The sequence below is a fragment of the Tamandua tetradactyla genome, chromosome 1 (genome assembly GCF_023851605.1).
Source record: "Tamandua tetradactyla isolate mTamTet1 chromosome 1, mTamTet1.pri, whole genome shotgun sequence".
NCBI classification, from domain to species: domain Eukaryota; kingdom Metazoa; phylum Chordata; class Mammalia; order Pilosa; family Myrmecophagidae; genus Tamandua; species Tamandua tetradactyla.
Window position 1 is genome coordinate 124,338,460 of NC_135327.1, and position 21,173 is coordinate 124,359,632.

At 36.3% G+C, this 21,173-nt stretch overlaps 1 protein-coding gene across 18 annotated transcripts in view; it reads right to left on the reverse strand.

Annotated features, from left to right (window-relative positions):
* The window catches only part of AKAP9 (A-kinase anchoring protein 9), a 206,743-nt gene that overhangs the window by 28,446 nt on the left and 157,124 nt on the right, over window positions 1-21,173 (reverse strand). For 11 of the 18 annotated variants that reach the window (XM_077164310.1, XM_077153106.1, XM_077140570.1 and 8 more), the window contains 9 exons: window positions 19,766-19,918; window positions 9,772-9,951; window positions 8,042-9,118; window positions 4,172-4,312; window positions 3,175-3,660; window positions 2,711-2,774; window positions 2,494-2,615; window positions 1,856-2,047; window positions 1,413-1,601 (listed from right to left, as the gene is read on the reverse strand). In XM_077164310.1, coding sequence (XP_077020425.1) covers window positions 1,413-1,601; window positions 1,856-2,047; window positions 2,494-2,615; window positions 2,711-2,774; window positions 3,175-3,660; window positions 4,172-4,312; window positions 8,042-9,118; window positions 9,772-9,951; window positions 19,766-19,918 — 2,604 coding nt within the window. The remainder of the gene's footprint in view (window positions 1-1,412; window positions 1,602-1,855; window positions 2,048-2,493; window positions 2,616-2,710; window positions 2,775-3,174; window positions 3,661-4,171; window positions 4,313-8,041; window positions 9,119-9,771; window positions 9,952-19,765; window positions 19,919-21,173) is intronic. The other 7 variants (XM_077116955.1, XM_077149718.1, XM_077140571.1 and 4 more) reach the window with 7 other exon arrangements.

Sequence of the window (21,173 nt, forward strand, 5' to 3'; positions counted from 1 at the left end):
GAAAGTTCCCTATGATTAGATTCAGGTTATGCATTTTTAACCAAAGCACCACAAAACTGATGTTATATCTTTCTCAGTACATCATCAGGATATGATGTCTCTTTGTTCCATGATTGGTGATTTGAACTCTGATCATTTGATTGAGGTGGTGTGCACAAGGATTCTCCACTGTAAAGTTACTACTTGCCCCTTTGTAAGACAATTTACTTTGAGACTATGTAAACATATTTTTCTCATCAAACATTTTCATTCTAGTTTTAGTACCCATTGCTGATTATTGCCTGAATTTATTATACTGTTTAATACATGGTGATTTTCTAATTTCTTCATTATTTCTACATCTACTAGTTGGTATTCGACTGTAAAGAATTTTTTCCTACCTTATTACTTAATTGTTTTAGAATGAAATTATGACATCTTATTTTACTCTCTGGTTTACAATTTATCAATATCATTACATAGTTTGATGCCTAAAGTGTCCTGAATTTGGTAATCTTCAAATTGGTTCTGTGGTCTTTTGACATGCCCCCTTCATTCTTTGAGCAATTTCTTACTTGCCAGCAAAACAAGATATTCCAGGCTCATCTTGCATTTACCCGCTTCAGCCCTGAAATCATCCATTTCTTCAAGGAGCTCTGGTCCTTTTCAAGGGAAAATGCACTTAACAACGAAGATCTGGGCATTAAATATTGTAGTTAAAAATCTACTATTTGGGGCAGTCGCGCCGGTGGCTCAGCAGGCAGAATTCTCATCTGCCATGCCAGAGAACTGGGTTCAATCTCCAGTGCCTGCCCATGAAAAAAAACATCTATTGTTTTGATTCCTTTACTAGTTACAGATTTTTCAGGTTTTCCATTTCTTCCTGAATAAGTTTTAACAAGTGATATTTTTCTACAAAATCCATCCATTTCACTGAGCTTGCAAATTTATTGACATAAAATTATTTATATTCTGATTTTTAAATCACAGCTGTATTTTTAGTTAACAGCTGTATTTTTAGTTATGATCACTCTTATATTATTAAAAATGTGTTTTCTCTTTTTTCTTAAGCAATACATCCATTAATACTTCTATTTTATTAGGTTTTTCAAAGAACCAACTAATAACTTTTTGATTCTCTTTATTGTACCAGTGTAAGTATTTCATTGATTTCTTCTTTATTATTTTATTCCTTTAACTTTCTTTGGATTTATTCTGCCTTTTTTTTTCTAACTTCCTAAGTTGTATGATTCAGTTTCTGAATTTTCTAGCAAAAGGCAAAACATTTAAGGTAATAACTTTTCTCCTAAAAAATTAGTGATCTGTTAAAATTTTGACTTTTATGATTATCTTAAAACTCTAAAATTAACCAATAATTCATTTTCTTAAAGATATTAAAAAGTTTTCTTTAAAACAAAATTTCATTTTGATACCTGTTCTTGTATTCTCTGCTCCAAAGAGTTTAATAATCCATCTGCTTCTCTAGTACCTAGAGCTGTAAGCTCAGTTTGAAATGCAGCTAGTAAAACACTGTGTTCCTTTAAGAAAACTTGCTGAAGGGCAAGCAGAAGTTCACCTCGCCAGTCTGAGAAGCTCTCTTGAGATTGAGAACTATCATAAATCTAGTAAAGTACAAAAAAAAAAGTTCACAAATAAGCATGTTTGTCAAATGTTCTAAATGATATTACTCTACTCAACCAAAATAAACATTAAGAGCCTAGGTGCATATGAATTTATTCTCGTGTGTGTTATTTGGGGCATTTAAACAAAATACAGTAACCATCTGAAATCATGTCATAAGTGATAATTATTTGTAAAGTGACTTACTAGTGATAAAAAATAATATAAAATTATTTAAATGATAATATTTGACTACCTCAGCTTCTCTTTGCACTTGCATTTTGATAATTAAATCCTTAAGAGATGAGATTGTATTGAGATAAGCTCTTCTTTCTTCTAGCCAAGATTCTGAAACTTGCTGAACAGAATGGTCCTCTCCACCATTATAGGGAGACTCAGTGAGAGAGAGCACCTGCATGCCCTCATTATGGACAGCTCTTAGTAATCCCTAAAAACCAAAACCCAAAAGCCAGAATTACGATTTCTTCAAGGACTACAAAATCAGAGGAGAAATAAATTTTAAGCAAGGTATCTTTACCGCTTAGCTTTCATTTCTAAGTTTCTTCTATTTATCTAACGTAATCTAATGATTTAATGATTCTTCACTGGTTTGACAAAAAGAAACATTTGAGATAACTTACATTCCTTAAGAATACTTAAACAATTTTAGCAAATCAGGAACACAGATTATTAAAAAAAATTTCATAGAAATAACCATCAAACGACTGTACTTTATTATCTGAAAATATGGAAATCAAACTAGATAGCTCCCCAAGGTTTCTTCTGGCTATAAAATTCTTTCTTCAGAGAGAATCCTTCTACATAACTGCTAATATTCTGTTATGTTCAATGTGGAAATGTTAAGTTTACTAAAACGTGTCAGTCTTACAGTACCTTTATTTTCTTTGGAAATGAATCTGTTGAACTTTCAGCTTCTTCTCCTCGGCCTTCTGATGCTATATCAAATACCTGACTCTGTGTAAGATAAATTCCCTGACCCCAGTCTGATCCAGAATCTAGAAGAAAGAAAACAACTATTTAGTATATAAATATACATATAAATGATTTTGAAGCAAATACTATAAAAATTCCATAAATTTATATAACTTACCACTGGAACATATTTCTCTAGTTTGGTAAGAGTCAGAATGAGTTAATTCAGGAATTGAGGATCCCTAATGATTAGAGAAAACAAATAAAACAACATTTTTGTCTTAAAAAATGTGGTCTAATGAATATTTTGTTCCTTTTTAACGCTAATCAATCAAATCCGTCACACCTCTCACAATAAATGAAATTATTCTTGGTTTGCAACAAGTCTCATTTTTGTTCATGGAACATTACCACAAGAAGAAGAAATATTCAGAGTTAAGGAATGGTAACATCAGGTTTAAAATCTGCACAGGAACTTTGTGCAAAGTTATCATATAGCTCTCTAGAATGAAAGATTTATAGTTGTAATTGTATTGTAAGTAAGAGACTGTTTCCCAATTCCTTTTTCTCTTAAAAACAAAGAATGTTAAAAAATAAAATCATAGAATATTGAAAAAAATACAAATGGTGAAAACCAAGTACCTCTTTAGTTCTCAGACACTGTATTACTGCCTTCAAGGTACTACATTCCTCTGTCAGTAACTGAATAGCAACATAATGTTCTCTCTTTAAAGTTTCAGTTTCTGAAATATGTCTGGATTCCATATCTAAAATTTCAGCAGCATGTAGTTCTTGCATCTGCTCAATTTTTTCAGTAAATTGACTGACTATTTCATTGGCTTCTTCTGATGAACATTCACTATGTAAATCAATTTGGATTCCTGCATTTCTAACAAGAATCTGTGGCGTCTGATTGCTATTGATCTTCAGAGTCCCATCTGTTTTGGATGCAGGGCTTTTAACCATGTTAAAAGGAAGTGGCTCTAATCTGCAGACCTTTCTGTTTTCTTGTACCTCAGTCTTATCTTCTTTTTCTAAGAAGTAGGATAATTTTTCTTTGGCTTCTGTGAGTTGATCCCTAACTTGGCTTAAATCTTTCTGAAGAAATGCCATATTTGTTTCTTTTTCCTAAAACACAATGAAGAATAGTAGAGCATTTAAACATTTTCCATATCAAATGCGAATTTGAGGGTAGGGGAGCATAATCCATTTTAATTTTCCTCAGAAAAATAGGAACAACATTTTTGAAATACTCCTAGTTTCCATATTATACATACATGTGCACACACACACATTTTCATATATATATGTATGGTTACAAATTAGCTATATAAATGAAGTCACTTTTCCAGCCTCAACTTTGGTTTTATGGGCTATAATATCCTCTTTTGTTCCAACCTGTCTCCTCCTTTATTAACGGAAATTGAAAGCATCCTTCTAATAAAGATTCCCAGAAAAGCTAAGCAAGAGGATGCTGGTAAAGATATTTATAATACTTGAAACTGCATCCAATCCGCAAATGATTTTATTTTTTTACAGCTGTTAAATTATAGATCTGGGTTTGTTCTTATAGAAGAGAATGAACTTTGACATTAAGATAGGTAGAAATAGGCAAATTAGGAACTGTTACTTATCTTACCAAAAGCTCTTCTTGAAGATTTTCTGCCTTTTCTTTATAACTGTCAAGTTCTTCTTTGGTAGCTCCCAATTCAGTTCTAAGACTCTTAAACTCACCAATAAATATAGTTTCTTCATTGGTAGGAAAGAGTTTAGTAGCTGTCTAAACGGCAGTTGAAAACATAAGAAACATCATTAAAAATATATATTCAGCTATTTCAAGGCACTTAAAAATTCTAATGAAGTATTTCCAGGAATAACTCTGAAAGGGGCTGAATTGATCAATGTTTCTTTGAAAGGAAACTTTTCAGAACTATCATTTTATATTCTTGAGACAGTAAGAATGATTTTCAGAGAAAGGTAAATAATAACATTAGTATATATCTTAGAAATTTAAAAATTATTTCTGAAAATATTCTTTGTTTCAATTCAAAAAGTGTTTTATATTTATATCATTTTCCTCAACAGACACCCCCAGAACTAAGATATTTCTTACAAGTTATATACACAGAAAATCACTATTTTAACATTACTTGTAGTAATTGATAGTTCCAGTGATTTAGGAGGTAAAAGCCTAGTAAATGGAAAGAATTATTACCTTTTGTAAAGTTACATAATTATAGAATATTGTGTTCAGATGGACCACATTTCTACTACTCAAAATTACACATTTACTCAGTGACCCAGTGTGCCAGTTTGAAAACATTACATACCCCAGAAAAGCCATGTTTTAATCCTGATCCAATCTCATCGGAATAGCCATGTCTTTTAATCCTAATTTAATTCTATAGGGCAGAAAACTTTGATTACATTATCTCCAAAATAATGCGACACACCCAACTGTGGGTTTAACCTTTTGATTAGAAGACATGTCTCCACCCATTTCACATGGGTCTTGATCAGTTTACTGGAGTCCTTTAAAAGAGGAAACATTTTGGAGAGAGTTCAGAGCTGATAGAGAGCAGACGTAGTTGCTTGGGGAACAGTTGCTTTAGAGAACAGAAACATAATGTGTGGATATGCTTGGAGACCAGCAGACATCACCATGAAATATTAAGCAAGCCAGAATGTGGAGAAAGCCAAAGGTAGTCAAGAGATAAAAGCCAGCCCCAGAGAAGCAAAGTAAGGAACCCTCACTGGAACAGAGGCTGACAGCAGTGGAGCCCAGCAGCAAGGGACCAGTAAATGCCAGCCCAGCTGACAGAGGTGTCCAGACCCACTGGCCTTCCTTGACTTAAGGTATCTTTTACTGGATGCCTTAGTTTTACATTTTTATAGGATTAGAAATGTAAACTTGTTACTTTTAAGATTCCCTCTTTTAAAAGCCATTCCAGTTCTGGTATCTTGCATTTCAATAGTTTAAAAACTAAAATAAATTTTGGTACCAGAGAAGTGGGGTGCTGCAGTTTGCAAATACCAAATTTGTTGAGACAGCTTTTTAAATGTATAAGGGGAAGATTCTGGTGGAGCTGTGAGAAGAATGAAAGAGAAGGCCTAGAATTCTTTGAAGAGACTGCTGGCAGAATTGTGGATTCCAAAGATACTTGTAATGAGGCTTTAGACAGAAATGATAAATGTGTCCTTCCAAACAGGAAGGAAGGCAGAATTTGAGAATAATAAACTTGTACATTTAGTAGAAGAAATCTCCAAACTAAATGTGGAAAATGCCATCTGGCTGCTCCTTGAAGCTTACAGTAAAATTTGACAGGAATGAGCTAAGCTGAGAACTGAACCCACAGGTACAAAGAAAAACAGAAATTGATGGTCTAGAAAATTCTCAGCTTCTAGAAAGTGAGACCCAGTGAATAGGGCTCTACCTGAGGATTTAACCAAACATGGAAGCGGTCAGCGATTACAGGACAAGTGAGGATTAGAAATCAAGTTATCCAGAAAGGATTTGTGGAAAGTCCTTTTGCCTGATGGGGCATATTTATCTTAGCATACTGCACAGAAAACCAACAAGAGAGTGTTGCTGGATCAGTATAAATGGAACCACTGCCAGTCTGGAATAACAGGGACAGAAAAGGGACAAATTGAAGGAAAAATGGCTTCAGAGGCAGAAAAATGGCAGCTAACATCTAAAGCCAGGAAACCTCAGGCCAGGAGAGCAGACCCACCTACATACGTAGACAGAGTGAGTTTTCCCCAGAAGCAGAGGGCTGGCCTTCCACTTCATTGTTCAGGAAGAGTTGGGCCGAGGGTGGAGCACATAAATCAGAGATTGGGGATAGCCTGGCTGCCACCCCATTTTTCTGGAGGGGTTGAACATGTACCTAGGAGATGGCATAGATCCTAGGTGCTTCCCTGATATATGGAGAGAGTGGAACTGAGAAAAAGGTGTTCTCTCCAATAAATCTCTGCGTTGCAACTCACCCCCAGCATTTGGAGAGAGAGGACGACCGCTGTGTAGACCCTTGGAAAGGGTGAGACTGCCACTTTTTAAAGCCCTGAGGATGAATGACTCTCAGAATTTGAAAACCAATGGAGTTTCCTCTGCAGGTTTTCAGAACTGTTGGGTCCAGTGACCCCTGTGTTCCTTTTGATTTCTCTGTGGCAATGGAAATGTGTATTCTATGACTGTCCTTCCTTTGTATGTTGGCAGCAGATAACTTGTTCTGAGTCTTACAGGTCCAGAGTCAGAGAAGAATTTTTTGCCTTAGAACAGACCATGTCTGTAACAGACTTTGATGAGATTTAGTACTGGTTTTAACTTTGTATTTTATCTGTATTTTTGCTGAGATGGTTTAAGGCTTTTGTGATACTGTGATTGAGTAAAGATATTCTGTATATGGAAAAAAGCATCTTTTGGGGGGTCTAGAGGGTAGAATGCGCTGGTTTGAAAGTAGCATTACCCCAGAAAAGCCATGTTTTAATCCTGATCCAACCTTGTGGGGAGTAGCTATTTCTTTTAACCCTAATTCAGTATTGTAGGGCAGAAACTTTTGATTAGCTTATCTCCACAGAGATGTGACATGCCTAATTGTGGGTGTGACCTTTTGATTAGATGAAAATCTGTCTCCACCCATTCTAAGTGAGTCTTGATTAGTTTACTGGAGACCATTAAAAGAGGAAACATTTTGGACAGAGTCAGAAAAAACAAACTTCAGAGCTGACAGAGAAAGCAGATGTAGCTGCTTTGCGAACAGTTACTTCAGAGAAGAGAGACACAGATGTTTGGAGATCCTTGGAGTCCAGCAGATGTTGCTATGTGCCTTCCCATGAGATATTAAACAAGCCAGAATCTGGAGAGGGCCAAGGGAAGCAAAGAGATGAACGTTAGCCGCAGAGAAGCAAAGTAAGAAACCCCTACAGGAACAGAGGTTGAAAGCAAAAGAGCCCATGAGCAAGAGACCAGTGTGCCTTCCAAGCTGACAGAGGTGTTTCAGACCCACTGGCCTTCCTTCATTTAAGTATCTTTACCTGGATGCCTTAGTTTGGACATTTTCATAGGATCAGAATTGTAAACTTGTAACTTATTGCCTTTTATAAAAAGGAATACAATATCCCAAAACTGTAAGCTGCATTCTGGCAGCTTACAAACTAACACACCAAGTAACATGCATATTACAGGGAAAGTACGGGAGAAAAAAACCACTTAAGTCCTATAAGACATCTGATTAAATTTAATGTTTCAAAGCTTCTTCTGGTTACTTTATTTAATGATTATGCTAATGAATTAAATATGGTGACTTGAAGACCACAAAATAGTTTGTATCCATTACTGAAGTGATGATAATATTATAATAATGATATTTAAAAAAAACCTTTATGTGTGAATTGCTAGATGTATAGAACTTAATATTTAATTTGGTAAAATTAGTAATCAGCTTAAAGAACAAAGGAAAAGAAAGTTACTTAGGGTATTAAAGTGAAAAACCAAATATAAACTAACCCTGAGGACTTCAAAATCTCCTTGAGGGCTTCTTTTCTTTTCTTTTCCTCCCTGTTTTTTCTCATTGTCCTCGAATAGCTTCTGTAGTTCTAGCAGCTTCTTTTCTTTTTCCAGAACATTTTTCTCTGCAATTTCTACTTGTTCTTTTTCTAAAATTAAACTCGTATGCATTTCAACTACCTGCCCTTCTAATTCTGATATTCTCAAGGTTAATGCTGCTACATTTGACTCCATCTCCTTTTCTGTTAGTTGACCTACATTCTGTATACCTGCTCTTTCAGGCTTTGAGGAAACTATTTGTATATCTTGGCAAAATTTAGCATATTCCTGAACTGCCTCAAGTTGCACTTGACTCACAAGAGCAGCAGCAACTTTTTCTTCAAGTATTTTCTGTAGGTTTTCAATCTTCTTTTTAAGTATTTCTGTTTCAGACTGCCCTTGCTCTTGCATGTCTTTTATTTGTTTATAACACTGGATAAGCTCTAATTCCTTTGCGTTAACAGTGCTCTCAAGTTGTAGCAACTTTGTTTCCAAACTACTTACAGAAATTTTGCTGTTTTCTTCAAAAGGTTTGAGGTAAGTCTGATTTTCTAGGGGTTTAAGAGTATCCTTAGAAAGGACTATTTTCAGTTCAGGTTTATCTTTGCTCAGATTATCTACAGCCATGCTAACACTTTCCCCTGGTACACTACGGATTTTTTCCATGTTTTCATGTTCTTTCTTTAAGCTACATAATTCTTGTGTGAGCTGACTCATTTTAAAATTAGTTTTTTCAAGTATATTTTTTGTGAAGGCCATTTCTTCATTAGTGGTTTCTACCTGCTGTTCTAAAGCCAGTTTTTCAGCCATTACCATATCCAACTGATGTTTTAAACTATCTGCCACTTCTGGGGATGAACTAGCATCTACTGATGTCTTCTGTTCAATATTTGCCAATTCCTGTTGAAGTTTTTCAATCACTTCATTGAGCTTCTCTATTTCTTCTTCCTTATTCTGCTTCACACGTTCGTGATCACTCATCAAACACTCTATTTGAGTTTCAAGATCCCTTATCAGTTCATTTTTTTCATCAATAACCTGGTAGTCAATGAAAAAAAGTAACAAATGTAATAAATCAGTATTTATATTTTGGGAATTTCATTTCATCTTAGGGCAGGTCCTCAATGGGATGATCACACTATAAAATAATATACTTCTCAGACAAACTGTGTTACTTTAATTTCAATATTTACTAATATCTCTTCCATCATATCAAAAAAGGAGCTCACGTAGAACTTTGTTCAGAAAGTTCTGCAAATATAGTGATTTACATTTTTAGATGGTTTTCTATAAGTAAAATAACCATTATCAGTACATTCATTACTGATTTAATTACATTATCAGTAATTAAAAAGGATGAAGTACTGAAATAAGGTCTATAGCAGATGGTACCCAAAGTTAGTATCTTATCTAACCCATAATTTAATAGATTTGGTTAGAATGACATGATGCAATCTAGGTCACCAGAGAAGGGATGGAAAACATTAAAACCCTTCAATGATATTAGGAGAGGGCAAAAATACACATAGCTTGCTAAGATAATTTGTTTAAATAGATTAAAATTAATGGGCAAAGGAGGATTCAAGCTTGTTTTTTAAATCCAATGTCAAACTTAAAATTATAACTATTTTGTTGTTTAAATTTCTAGCTTAAATTAATTTCAGGTAATAACCAAGTTTAAATGAATGTACCTTGTTATCCATTGTAATTTTAAGTTGCTGCTGAAGTTTTGTAACTTGCTCATTTAATTGTTCAATTTCTATCTCTTTTTCCTGTATTATTTGCGCAAATTTCCCAAATAGCCGATGTTGGTCCTGAGTAGAGACAATATCAGAGTCTTTTATGGCAAACCCCAGTTTCTCCATTTCATCCTAGGACAAAAACAACCACCCAAGTTGAATATATCAGTACATGTTATTTTCAGAACATTATTTTGTGCCCGTATGCATACTTCTGATCCAATTTCCTCTTTTTATCTATATCTACCAATTTTTATTGGGGTGAAATTCACATAAAATTTGCCAGTTTAAAGTAAACAATTCTGTGACATTTAGTACATTCACAACATTTTATAACCACTACCTAATGTTCCAAAATATTTCATCACTATGGAATGAACTCCCATAACCATTAAGCAGTTAATTCCTTCTTCCCTTCCCTGCTTGCTGCCCTAACCCCTGGCAACCACCAATTTGCTTTCTGTCTCTATGATTTTACCCATTCTGGATATTTCATATAAATGGAATCATATAATATGTGACCTTTTGTGCCTGAAGTTCATCTATACTGTAGCATGTATCTGTACTTCATTCTTTTTTATGGCTGAATAATATGCCATTGTGTACACATACATATATATACACACACACACACACAATTAGCTTATCCATACATTTATTGGTGGACATCTGAGTTGTTTCTACCTTTTGGCAACTGTAAATAGCGTAGCTATTATTCATGTACAAGTATTTGTTTGAGTACCTGTTTTCAATTATTTGGGGTATATACGTACAACTGGAATTATTGGCTCATACAGTAATTCAATACTTAACTGCTTTAGGAACCTCGGAATTTTTTTTTTTTAACTTTTTATTAATTAAAAAAAAAATTACAAGAAGTACAAAATTCCCAACATACACACTCAGTAATTCACAATATCATCACATAGCTGCATATTCATCATCATGATCATTTCCCACACATTTGCATCAATTCAGAAAAAGACATAAAAAGACAACAGAAAAATAAAACAAAAACAAGAAAAAAAAATTTTACATACCATACCCCTTACCCATAGCTAGCATTGATCACTAGCATTTCAAACTGAATTTATTTTAACATTTGTTTCCCCTATTATTTACCCTTATTCCATATATTCTACTCATCTGTTGATAAGGTAGACAAAAGGAGCATCAGACACAATGCTTCCACAATCACACAGTCACATTGGGAAAGCTATATCATTATAGAATCATCATCAAGAAACATGGCTACTGGAACATAGCTCCACATCTTCAGGCAATTCCCTCCAGCCTCTCCATTACATCCTGAATAACAAGATGATAGCTACTTGATACATAAGAATAACCTCCAGGACAACCTCTCGACTCTGTTTGGAATCTCTCATCCACCGACACGTTGTCTCATTTCCCTCTTCCCCCTTTTGGTCGAGAAGGTTCTCTCAATCCCTTGATGCTAAGTCTCAGCTCATTCAAGGGTTTTTCTAAATCCCTTGATGCTGAGTCTCTGTTCTCCAAGATCTCTGTCCCATGTTGCCAGGAAGCTCCACACCCCTGGGAGTCATGCCCCATGTAAAGAGGGGTAGGGTGGAGAGACTGCTCGTCGTGTTGGCTGGAGAGAGGGGCCACATCTGAGCAACAAAAGAGGCTCTCTTGGGGGTGACTTTTAGGCCCAAATTCTAAGTAGACTTGACCTATCCTTTGCGGGGTTAAGTTTCATATGAACAAACCCCAAGACTGGGGGCTCAGCCTATAGCTTTGGTTGTCCACACTGTTCATGAGAATATCAAGAATTCAACTTGGGGAAGTTGAATTTCTCTGGGTTCTCACCACTCCCTGAAGGGGGCTTTGCAGATACTTTTTCAAACACTGATCGAATCACTCTGGGATTCATCGGGGCATCACTCTGGACAAACCAACAAAATCTCATGTCCTACCTGAGACTCCAAGTACTTACGGCATTCAATCAAACTATTAGGAAATGCACTAGCCAAAATACTAATTTTGTAACAGATAAACATTTTTTTGCTTTAGTCTCACACAGGTGACATTTTAAAATATTAATCACCATCTATTTTCAGTACCCTGCAATGACATTCCTTTGTTTTTCCTCATGCAAAAACATTTTAAAAATTGTACCTTGTACATTTCACTGTTATTATACACTCTAGGCATTCCTAGATTATACCATCTCAGTCTTTAACATCAATCTTTCTGATTTCAATATGTCCCCAGCCCTCCTCCCTCTATCATTCTCACATGCAGCTTCATTCAATGTTTTAACATAATTATATTACAGTTAGGTAGTATTGTGCTGTCAATTTCTGAGTTTTCGTATCCAGTCCTGTTGTACAGTCTGCATCCCTTCAGCTCCAATTATCCAATATCTTACGCTGTTTCTATCTCCTGATGGTCTCTGTTATGAACAAAATATTACAAGTTTATTCACTAATGTCAGCTCATATCAATGAGACCATACAGTATTTGTCCTTTTCTTTTTGGCTAGTCTCACTCAGCATAATGTTCTCAAGGTCCATCCATGTTGTTACATACTTCATAAGTTTATTCTGTCTTAAAGCTTCATAATATTCCATCGTATGGATATACCACAGTTTGTTTAGCCACTCGTCTGTTGATGGACATTTTGGCTGTTTCCATCCCCTTCAATTGTAAATAATGCTGCTATAAATATTGGTGTGGAAATGTACATTTGTGTCTTTGCCCTTATGTCCTCAGAGTAGATACCTAGCAATGGTATTGCTGGGTCATATGGCAATTCTATATTCAGATTTTTGAGGAATCGCCAAACTGCCTTCCACAGTGTTTGCACCATTTGACATTCCCACCAACAGTGAATAAGTGCGCCTCTTTCTCCATATTCTCTCCAGCACCTGTCATTTTCTGTTTTGTTGATAATGGCCATTCTGGTGGGTGTGAGATAGTATCTCATTGTGGTTTTGATTTGCATTTCTCTAATGGCCAGGGACGCTGAGCATCTCTTCATGTGCCTTTTGGCCATTTGTATTTCTTCTTCTGAGAAGTGTCTGTTCAAGTCTTTTTCCCACTTTGTAATTGGATTGGCTGTCTTTTTGTTGTTGAGTTGAACAATCTCTTTATAAATTGTGGATACTAGACTTTTATCTGGCATGTCGTGTCCAAATACTGTCTCCCATTGTGTAGGCTGTCTTTCTACTTTCTTGATGAAGTTCTTTGAAGCACAAAAGTGTTTAATTTTGAGGAGTTCCCATTTATTTATTTATTTCTTCAGTGCTCTTGCTTTAGGTGTAAGGTCTATAAAACTACCTTCAATTATAAGATTTATAAGATATTTCTCTACATTTTCCCCTAACTGTTTTATGGTCTTAGACCTGATGTTTAGATCTTTGATCCATTTTGAGTGAACTTTTGTACAGGGTGTGAGTTACGGGTCCTCTTTCATTCTTTTGAATATGGATATCCAGTTCTGCAGGCACCATTTATTGAAGGGACTGTTCTGTCCCAGGTGAGTTGGGTTGACTGCCTTATCAAAGATCAAATGTCCAAAGATGAGAGGTTCTATATATGAACACTCTTTTCAATTCCATTGGTCAATATATCTATCTTTATGCCAGTACCATGCTGTTTTGACCACTGTGGCTTCATAATATGCCTTAAAGTCAGGCAGTGTGAGACCTTCAGCTTTGTTTTTTTTCCTCAAGATGTTTTTAGCAATTTGGGACACCCTGCCCTTCCAGATAAATTTGCTTATTGGTTTATTTCTGAAAAGTAAGTTGTTGGGATTTTGATTGGTAGTGCATTGAATCTGTAAATCAATTTAGGTAGAATTGATATCTTAACTATATTCAGTCTTCCAATCCATGAACACGGTATGCCCTTCCATCTATTTAGTTCTTCTGTGATTTCTTTTAACAGTTTCTTGCAGTTTTCTTTGTATAGGTCTTTTGTCTCTTTAGTTAAATTTATTCCTAAGTATTTTATTCTTTTAGTTGCAATTGTAAATGGAATTCGTTTCTTGATTTCCCCTTCAGCTTGTTCATTACTAGTGTATAGAAACGCTACAGATTTTTGAATGTTGATCTTGTACCCTGCTAATTTGCTGTACTCGTTTATTAGCTCTAGGGGTTTTGCTGTGGATTTTTCAGGGTTTTCGACGTATAGTATCATATCATCTGCAAACAGTGATAGTTTTACTTCTTCCTTTCCAATTTTGATGCCTTGTATTTCTTTTTCTTTTCTAATTGCTCTGGCTAGTACTTCCAACACAATGTTGAATAACAGTGGCGATAGTGGAGATCCTTGTCTTGTTCCTGATCTTAGGGGTAAAGTTTGCAGTTTTTCCCTATTGAGGACGATATTAGCTGTGGGTTTTTCATATATTCCCTTTATCATTTTAAGGAAATTCCCTTGTATTCCTATCCTTTAAAGTGTTTTCAACAGGAAAGGATGTTGAACTTTGTCAAATGTCTTCTCTGTATCAATTGAGATGATCATGTGATTTTTCTGCTTTGATTTGTTGATATGGTGTATTACATTAATTGATTTTCTTATGTTGAACCATCCTTGCATACCTGGGATGAATCCTACTTGGTCATGATGTATAACTCTTTTAGTGTGTTGCTGGATTCGATCTGCTAGAATTTTGTTCAGGATTTTTGCGTCTATATTCATTAGAGAGACTGGTCTGTAGTTTTCTTTTTTAGTAATATCTTTGCCTGGTTTTGGTATGAGGGTGATGTTGGCTTCATAGAATGAACTAGGTAGCTTTCCCTCCACTTCAATTTTTAGGAAGAGTTTGAGCAGGATTGGTACTAATTCTTTCTGGAATGTTTGGTAGAATTCACATGTGAAGCTGTCTGATCCTGGACTTTTCTTTTTGGGAAGCTTTTGAATGACTGATTCAATTTCTTTACTTGTGATTGGTTTGTTGAGGTCATTTATTTCTTCTTGAGTCAAAGTTGGTTGTTCATGCCTTTCTAGGAACTTGTCCATTTCATCTACATTGTTGTACTTACTGGCATAAAGTTGTTCATAGTATCTTGTTATTATCTCCTTTATGTCTGTGGGGTCAGTGGTTATGTCTCCTCTTCCATTTCTGATCTCATTTATTTGCATCCTCTCTCTTCTTCTTTTTGTCAATCTTGCTAAGGGCCCATCAGTCTTATTGATTTTCTCATAGAACCAACTTCTGGTTTTGTTGATTTTCTCAATTGTTTTCATGTTCTCAATTTCATTTTTTTCTGCTCTAATCTTTGTTATTTCTTTCCTTTTGCTTGCTTTGAGGTTAGCTTGGTGTTCTTTCTCCAGTTCTTACAAGTGGACAGTTAATTCCTGTATTTTTGCCCTTTCTTCTTCTTTTTTTTTTTTTTTTTTTAAAGTATTTTTTTATTTTATTATTTTTTGTTTGTTTGTTTGTTTGTTTGTTTTTTTTTTACATGGGCTGGGGCCGGGAATCGAACCGGGGTCCTCCGGCACGGCAGGCAAGCACTCTTGCCCGCTGAGCCACCGCGGCCCGCCTCTTCTTTTTTTGATATAGGCATTTAGGGCAATAAATTTCCCTCTCAACACTGCCTTTGCTGCATCCCATAAATTTTGATATGTTGTGTTTTCATTTTCATTTGCCTTGAGATATTTACTGATTTCTCTTGTAATTTCTTCCTTGACCCACTGGTTGTTTAAGAGTGTGTTGTTGAGCCTCCACATATTTGTGAATTTCTGGAGCTTTGCCTATTATTGATTTCCAACTTCATTCCTGCCACATGCAATTTTAGCCTCGCTCTCTAAGGCCCCTGCCTAGCAACATCTGAGACGTCCTATCCCTCATCTCCACCCCCCTTTTGTTTTCGCGGCCCCAAAAACTACACCCACTCCTCCTCCCGCTCTCAGCAACTCCCCCCGCCCCCAAGCTCCCTCTCTAGCGGCCTAATAAGGTCATAATTACCCCGCAGCCAATCAGCAAACCCCATCTAAATTCTCGCCCCTAACTCCGCCCTCCTAAACCTCTGTATATAAGCTATTGTACTTCCTCTAATAAACGTTCTGGTGCGCATGCCTTGCCAGCTCCGCCAGTACCCACGAGTTCTCTTTTGTCTCGTGTGCTCTCCACACCTCCGAGCCCCAGGGGAAACCGGCATGTTTCCCCCCTCACACCGCTGGAAAGAAGACCCCAGGCGGGAGACCCGATACGCAGGACTCCCGCAATTCCCTTATGATCTGAGAAAGTGTTTTGTATGATTTCAATCTTTTAAAATTTGTTGAGACTTGCTTTGTGACCCAGCATATGGTCTATCTTTGAGAATGATCCATGAGCACTTGAGAAAAAGGTGTATCCTGCTGTTGTGGGGTGTAATGTCCTATAAATGTCTTTTAAGTCTAGCTCATTTATTGTAATATTCAAATTCACTGTTTCTTTACTGATCCTCTGTCTAGATGTTCTGTCCATTGATGACAGTGGGGAATTGAAGTTTCCAACTATTATGGTAGATGTGTCTATTTCCCTTTGCAGTGTTTGCCTCATGTATTTTGGAGCACTCTGGCTTGGTGCATAAATATTTATGATTGTTATGTCTTCATGTTGAATTGTTCCTTTTATTAGTACATAGTATTCTTCTTTGTCCTTTTTAACTGTTTTACATTTGAAATCTAATTTCTTGGACATTAGTATCGCTACTCCTGCTCTTTTCTGGTTGTTATTTGCATGAAATTATCTTTTCCCAACCTTTCACTTTCAAGCTATGTTTATCTTTGGGTCTAAGATGTGTTTCCTGTAGACAGCATATAGAAGGATCCTGTTTTTTAATCCATTCTGCCCGTCTATGTCTTTTGATTGGGGAGTTCAATCCATTAACATTTAGTGTTATTACTGTTTGGGTAGTACTTTCCTCCACCATTTTGCCTTTTGTATTTTGTATGTCATATCTAATTTTCCTTCTTTGTACACTCTTCCCCACACCTCTCTCTTCTGTCTTTTTCTATGCGTCTCCAGTGCTCCCTTTAGTATTTTTTGCAGAGCTGGTCTCTTGGTCACAAATTCTCTCAGTGATTTTTTGTCTGAAAATGTTTTAATTTCTCTCTCATTTTTGAAGGACAGTTTTGCTGGGTATAGGATTCTTGGTTGGCAGTTTTTCTCTTTTAGTAATTTAAAGATATTATCCCACTGTCTTCTTGCCTCCATGGTTTCTGCTGAGAAATCTACACATAGTCTTATTGTGTTTCCCTTGTATGTGATGGATTGCTTCTCTCTTGCTGCTTTCAAGATCCTCTTTTTCTCTTTGACCTCTGACATTCTGACTAGTAAGTGTCTTAGAGAACGTCTATTTGGATCTATTCTCTTTGGGGTGCGCCGCACTTCTTGGATCTGTAATTTTAGGTCTTTCATAAGAGTTGGGAAATTTTCAGTGATATATTCTTCCATTAGTTTTTCTCTTCCTTTTCCCTTCTCTTCTCCTTCTGGGACCCCCGCCACATGTATGTGGTCCGCTTCATATTATCATTCAGTTCCCTGAGTCCCTGCTTATATTTTTCCATTTTTTTTCCCTATAGTATCTGTATCTTGTCGGATTTCAGATGTTCCGTCCTCCAGTTCACTAATCCTAACTTCTGTCTCTTGAAATCTACCATTGTAGGTTTCCATTGTTTTTTTCATCTCTTCTACTGTATCTTTCATCCCCATAAGTTCTGTGATTTGTTTTTTCCGACTTTCCATTTCTTCGTTTTGTTCGTTCCTTGCCTTCTTCATATCCTCCCTCAATTCATTGATTTGGTTTTTGATGAGGTTTTCCATGTCTGTTCGTATATTCTAAATTAGTTGTTTCAGCTCTTCTATCTCATTTGAACTATTGGTTTGTTCCTTTGACTGGGCCATATCTTCAATTTTCCTGGTGTGATTTGTTATTTTTTGCTGGCATCTAGACATTTAATTACCTTAATTAGTTTATTCTGATGATTGCTTTCACTTCTCTTACCTAGGATTTTCTTACTAGATGAATTTGTTTTCTATCTGTTCTTTGACCTTCAGTTCAGCCTTTTCTGGACCTCTAGCTTAGGTTTTGTTTAACAGAGGATAATTTTTCAGTTCTTGTTTTCCTGTTTCTTGCCCTACTTGTATGTTGCCTTTTCCCTTCCCACCCTTAGGAGGGTCTACGTAGGTATCACAGACTCCATCTGGGTTTTCCCGGACTAAACTGGCCTCCTATCAGGGGCAAGGAGTCACCTGTGTCAGTTTTCCCTGAGGGTGAGATCCAGCAGGTTAAAAGACTTTCCTGTGAAGTCTCTGGGCTCTGTTTCTCTTATCCTGCCCAGTATGTGGCACCTCTGCCTGCGGGTCGCACCAGCAAAAGATGTTGCAGCACTTTTAACTTTGGAAGACTCTTCCTGCTGGGGGCATGGTGGGGACGGAGGAGAGGTTGTAGGCTAGTTTTAATGGCTTCATATTGCCAAGCCCTGGGGTCTGAGTTCCTTGATGGAGGGATTCCACCTGAGTTGGGCTTCACCCCTCTCCTGGGGAAGGCATAGGTTGGAGACGGCCTTGAAAGCAGCCTGTTTCTGCCTATGCCTGGGGCAGTTGCAGCCTGAGAAGTCCCGCCGCTGAATCTAGAAGCTGCCAAGTCTCCGTAGAGACACAGCCACTAAAGCCTCTATTTCCTCCCCTTTCCTCTTTTTCCGTGAGCCCAATGATTGACCTCTGTCTTGACCAGGTGTAGAGTCTCTTTCCTTTCCCTCTGGGAAGCCGCCTGTTGGGGAGGGGTCCTGGGCGCCGGCCGCCGTGGCTTGGGGAACTCACGGTTTTGGAAAGGCTTGCAGCCGGTCCAGCTGGTCCCGACTGGGGTATGCTCTGTGTCCCCCTGGTCACTGACGTGGCTCCAGGAGCTGTTCGGCACTGTTTCTGGTTATTTAGTAGTTGTTCAGGAGGACGAACTAAAACGCGCACATTGCTAAGCCACCATCTTGGCCCCTCCTCCTCGGAACTTTTTTTTAAGAGACGCTTAGATTCACAAGAAAATTAATCAGGGAGAAAATACAGAGTTCCCATAGACACACCCTCCCCATTATTATTATTTTTAAAAAATATTTTATTGATAAATTTTAACATACAAACATTCCACACATGATGTACAATCAATGGCTTACAATATCATCACATAGTTGTATATTCATCACCATGATTTTTTTTAGAACATGTGAAATAAAAGAAAAAGAAATAAAAAGAAAAAACTCATATTTACCATACCCCTGACCCCTCCCCTTCTCATTGACCACTAGTATTTTCATTTATCCGATTTATTTTAAACCTACATCCCCCCTATTATTTGTTTAAATTTTATCCATATTTTTTATTCATCTGTCCATACCCTAAATAAAAGGAGCATCAGATACAAGGTTTTCACAATCACACAGTCACATTGTAAAAGGCATAGTTATATAATTGTCTTCAAGAATTAAGGCTACTGGAACACAGCTCAACAGTTTCAGGTACTTCCCTTCAACCACTCCAGTTCTCCCCGTATTAATATCTGCATTAGTGTGATACATTTGTTACAAGTGACAAAAGAATATTACTCTAATTGTACTAACTATAGTCTGTAATTTCCCTTTAAACACATGCAAATATATAATTCAGCGCTGATAATTATGTTTACAATATTGTGCTACTAATAACTTCTACAAAAGAGTCAGTGCCCAAAATGTACAAATGAAAAAATCTGAGCTATCATATAGTTATTACAAATTGAAATCCTTAACATATTTGAGAAAAAAATCTCAAAATTATTCATTTATGGTGAATTTAAATATTTAGGTAGGGCTAAAAATAACGTCTATGTGAATCCATTTGCCCGCCAATATCTCTCAGTTAAGTACTATTTGGCAGCTGGCTTTGAAATGTTTAATAAGGCTAAACAGAACCAATACAAAGAATTATTTATAGATAGAGCTTTTCTTAACTAATTACCTTAAATAATTTGTTTTCTTGTTCAAGTTCTTGTAGGCGAGTAGTAGATTCCTTTTTCTGTATTTCTAATTGCATATGCAGCTGTTGAACTTCTTCATTCTTATTTTCCAATTCCTCCCTAAATTGCTCTAATTGTTCTTCTAAGTTTGTGATCTTTAAAACCAAAATTATCAAAAGGAAAGAGGTAAAAATAAAGATTTATACAAGCATTTTATTTCTCAAGAGGAAATGAAGAGTGCTATATTAATTCTCCAAAATGGGTATGCTTAAAACGCGAGTTATACAGAAAGGAAACACCTTGAAACGATCCTGGAACAAAGTAAAGAAGAGAGCTTCTGAGGAGTATTTCCTACCTAAAATGTCTTTTGATAAGGTGTAAAAGAGTCATGGAAAGAAGAGAAAAAGCCTACACTTTAGATCCTAGTTAATGTATACTCTCAAAATGCTAAAAAACTATATAGAATTAAGGCAGTTGTTTCAACCGTCAAGTGAAACCAGCTCACTTTAGACCACAATTAGCTAATAATTAGCCCAATGAATGGCTTGGTAGACACCAAGACCTAGATATCCTTAGGTCCGAATTATAGAAACACTTAGTGTAAGTAATTAAAACAATTTATGAGAAAATTGGAGAGCTCCTATAAGCAGGACAAAAGAAATCTAGTTATGCATAGATTACCATTATTTGTAAAGCTCTGAATGGCAGTTATATAGAGACTGAAACTAATGACAAATATTATGAGCTACTTCTCATCAAATTTCAAAAAAGTTGGTTTGATTGAGGATAGGAACAGCCTCAGTCACTTCCACAACATTAGCTCACTACTTTGGTAGCTACCTAATATTTAATGAATGGAGTTCCAAATGTGTATTTATCTGATGATCAAAACTGCTCCATTTTAAGTAACCTAAGGGCAGGCCATGGTGGCTCAGCAGGCAAGAGTTCTTGCCTGCCATGCCAGAGACCCAGGTTCAATTCCTCGTGCCTGCCCATACAAAAATAAAAAGCAACCTAAGATGGAGGGGCAACATTTAGTGGCAGCTGGCTCAGAGAGCAGTCTATAAATCATTTACTGCCTTATAAGTTGGAAGGGGAATATGCTGATTACATGCTAGCATGAAACTATAATATTTAATAATGATAATGAAAAGATCTTAGAAATCACTTTGTCTAGAAGTTCCCAAACAGAAATAATACCAATGCTAGTAAAAATAGACATCATTTATAAACAATTTACTGCTAGATACTGTACAAATGTTTAAATGTATTATATTTTTAAAGCCCTGTAACAACCCTATGCATGAAGTTTGTACTATGATTAATCCCATTTTAGAGATGAGGATGGGAGTTGCTGAGAGATGAAGTAACTTGCCTTGAGGTCAGACATCTAGTATATGATGAAATCAG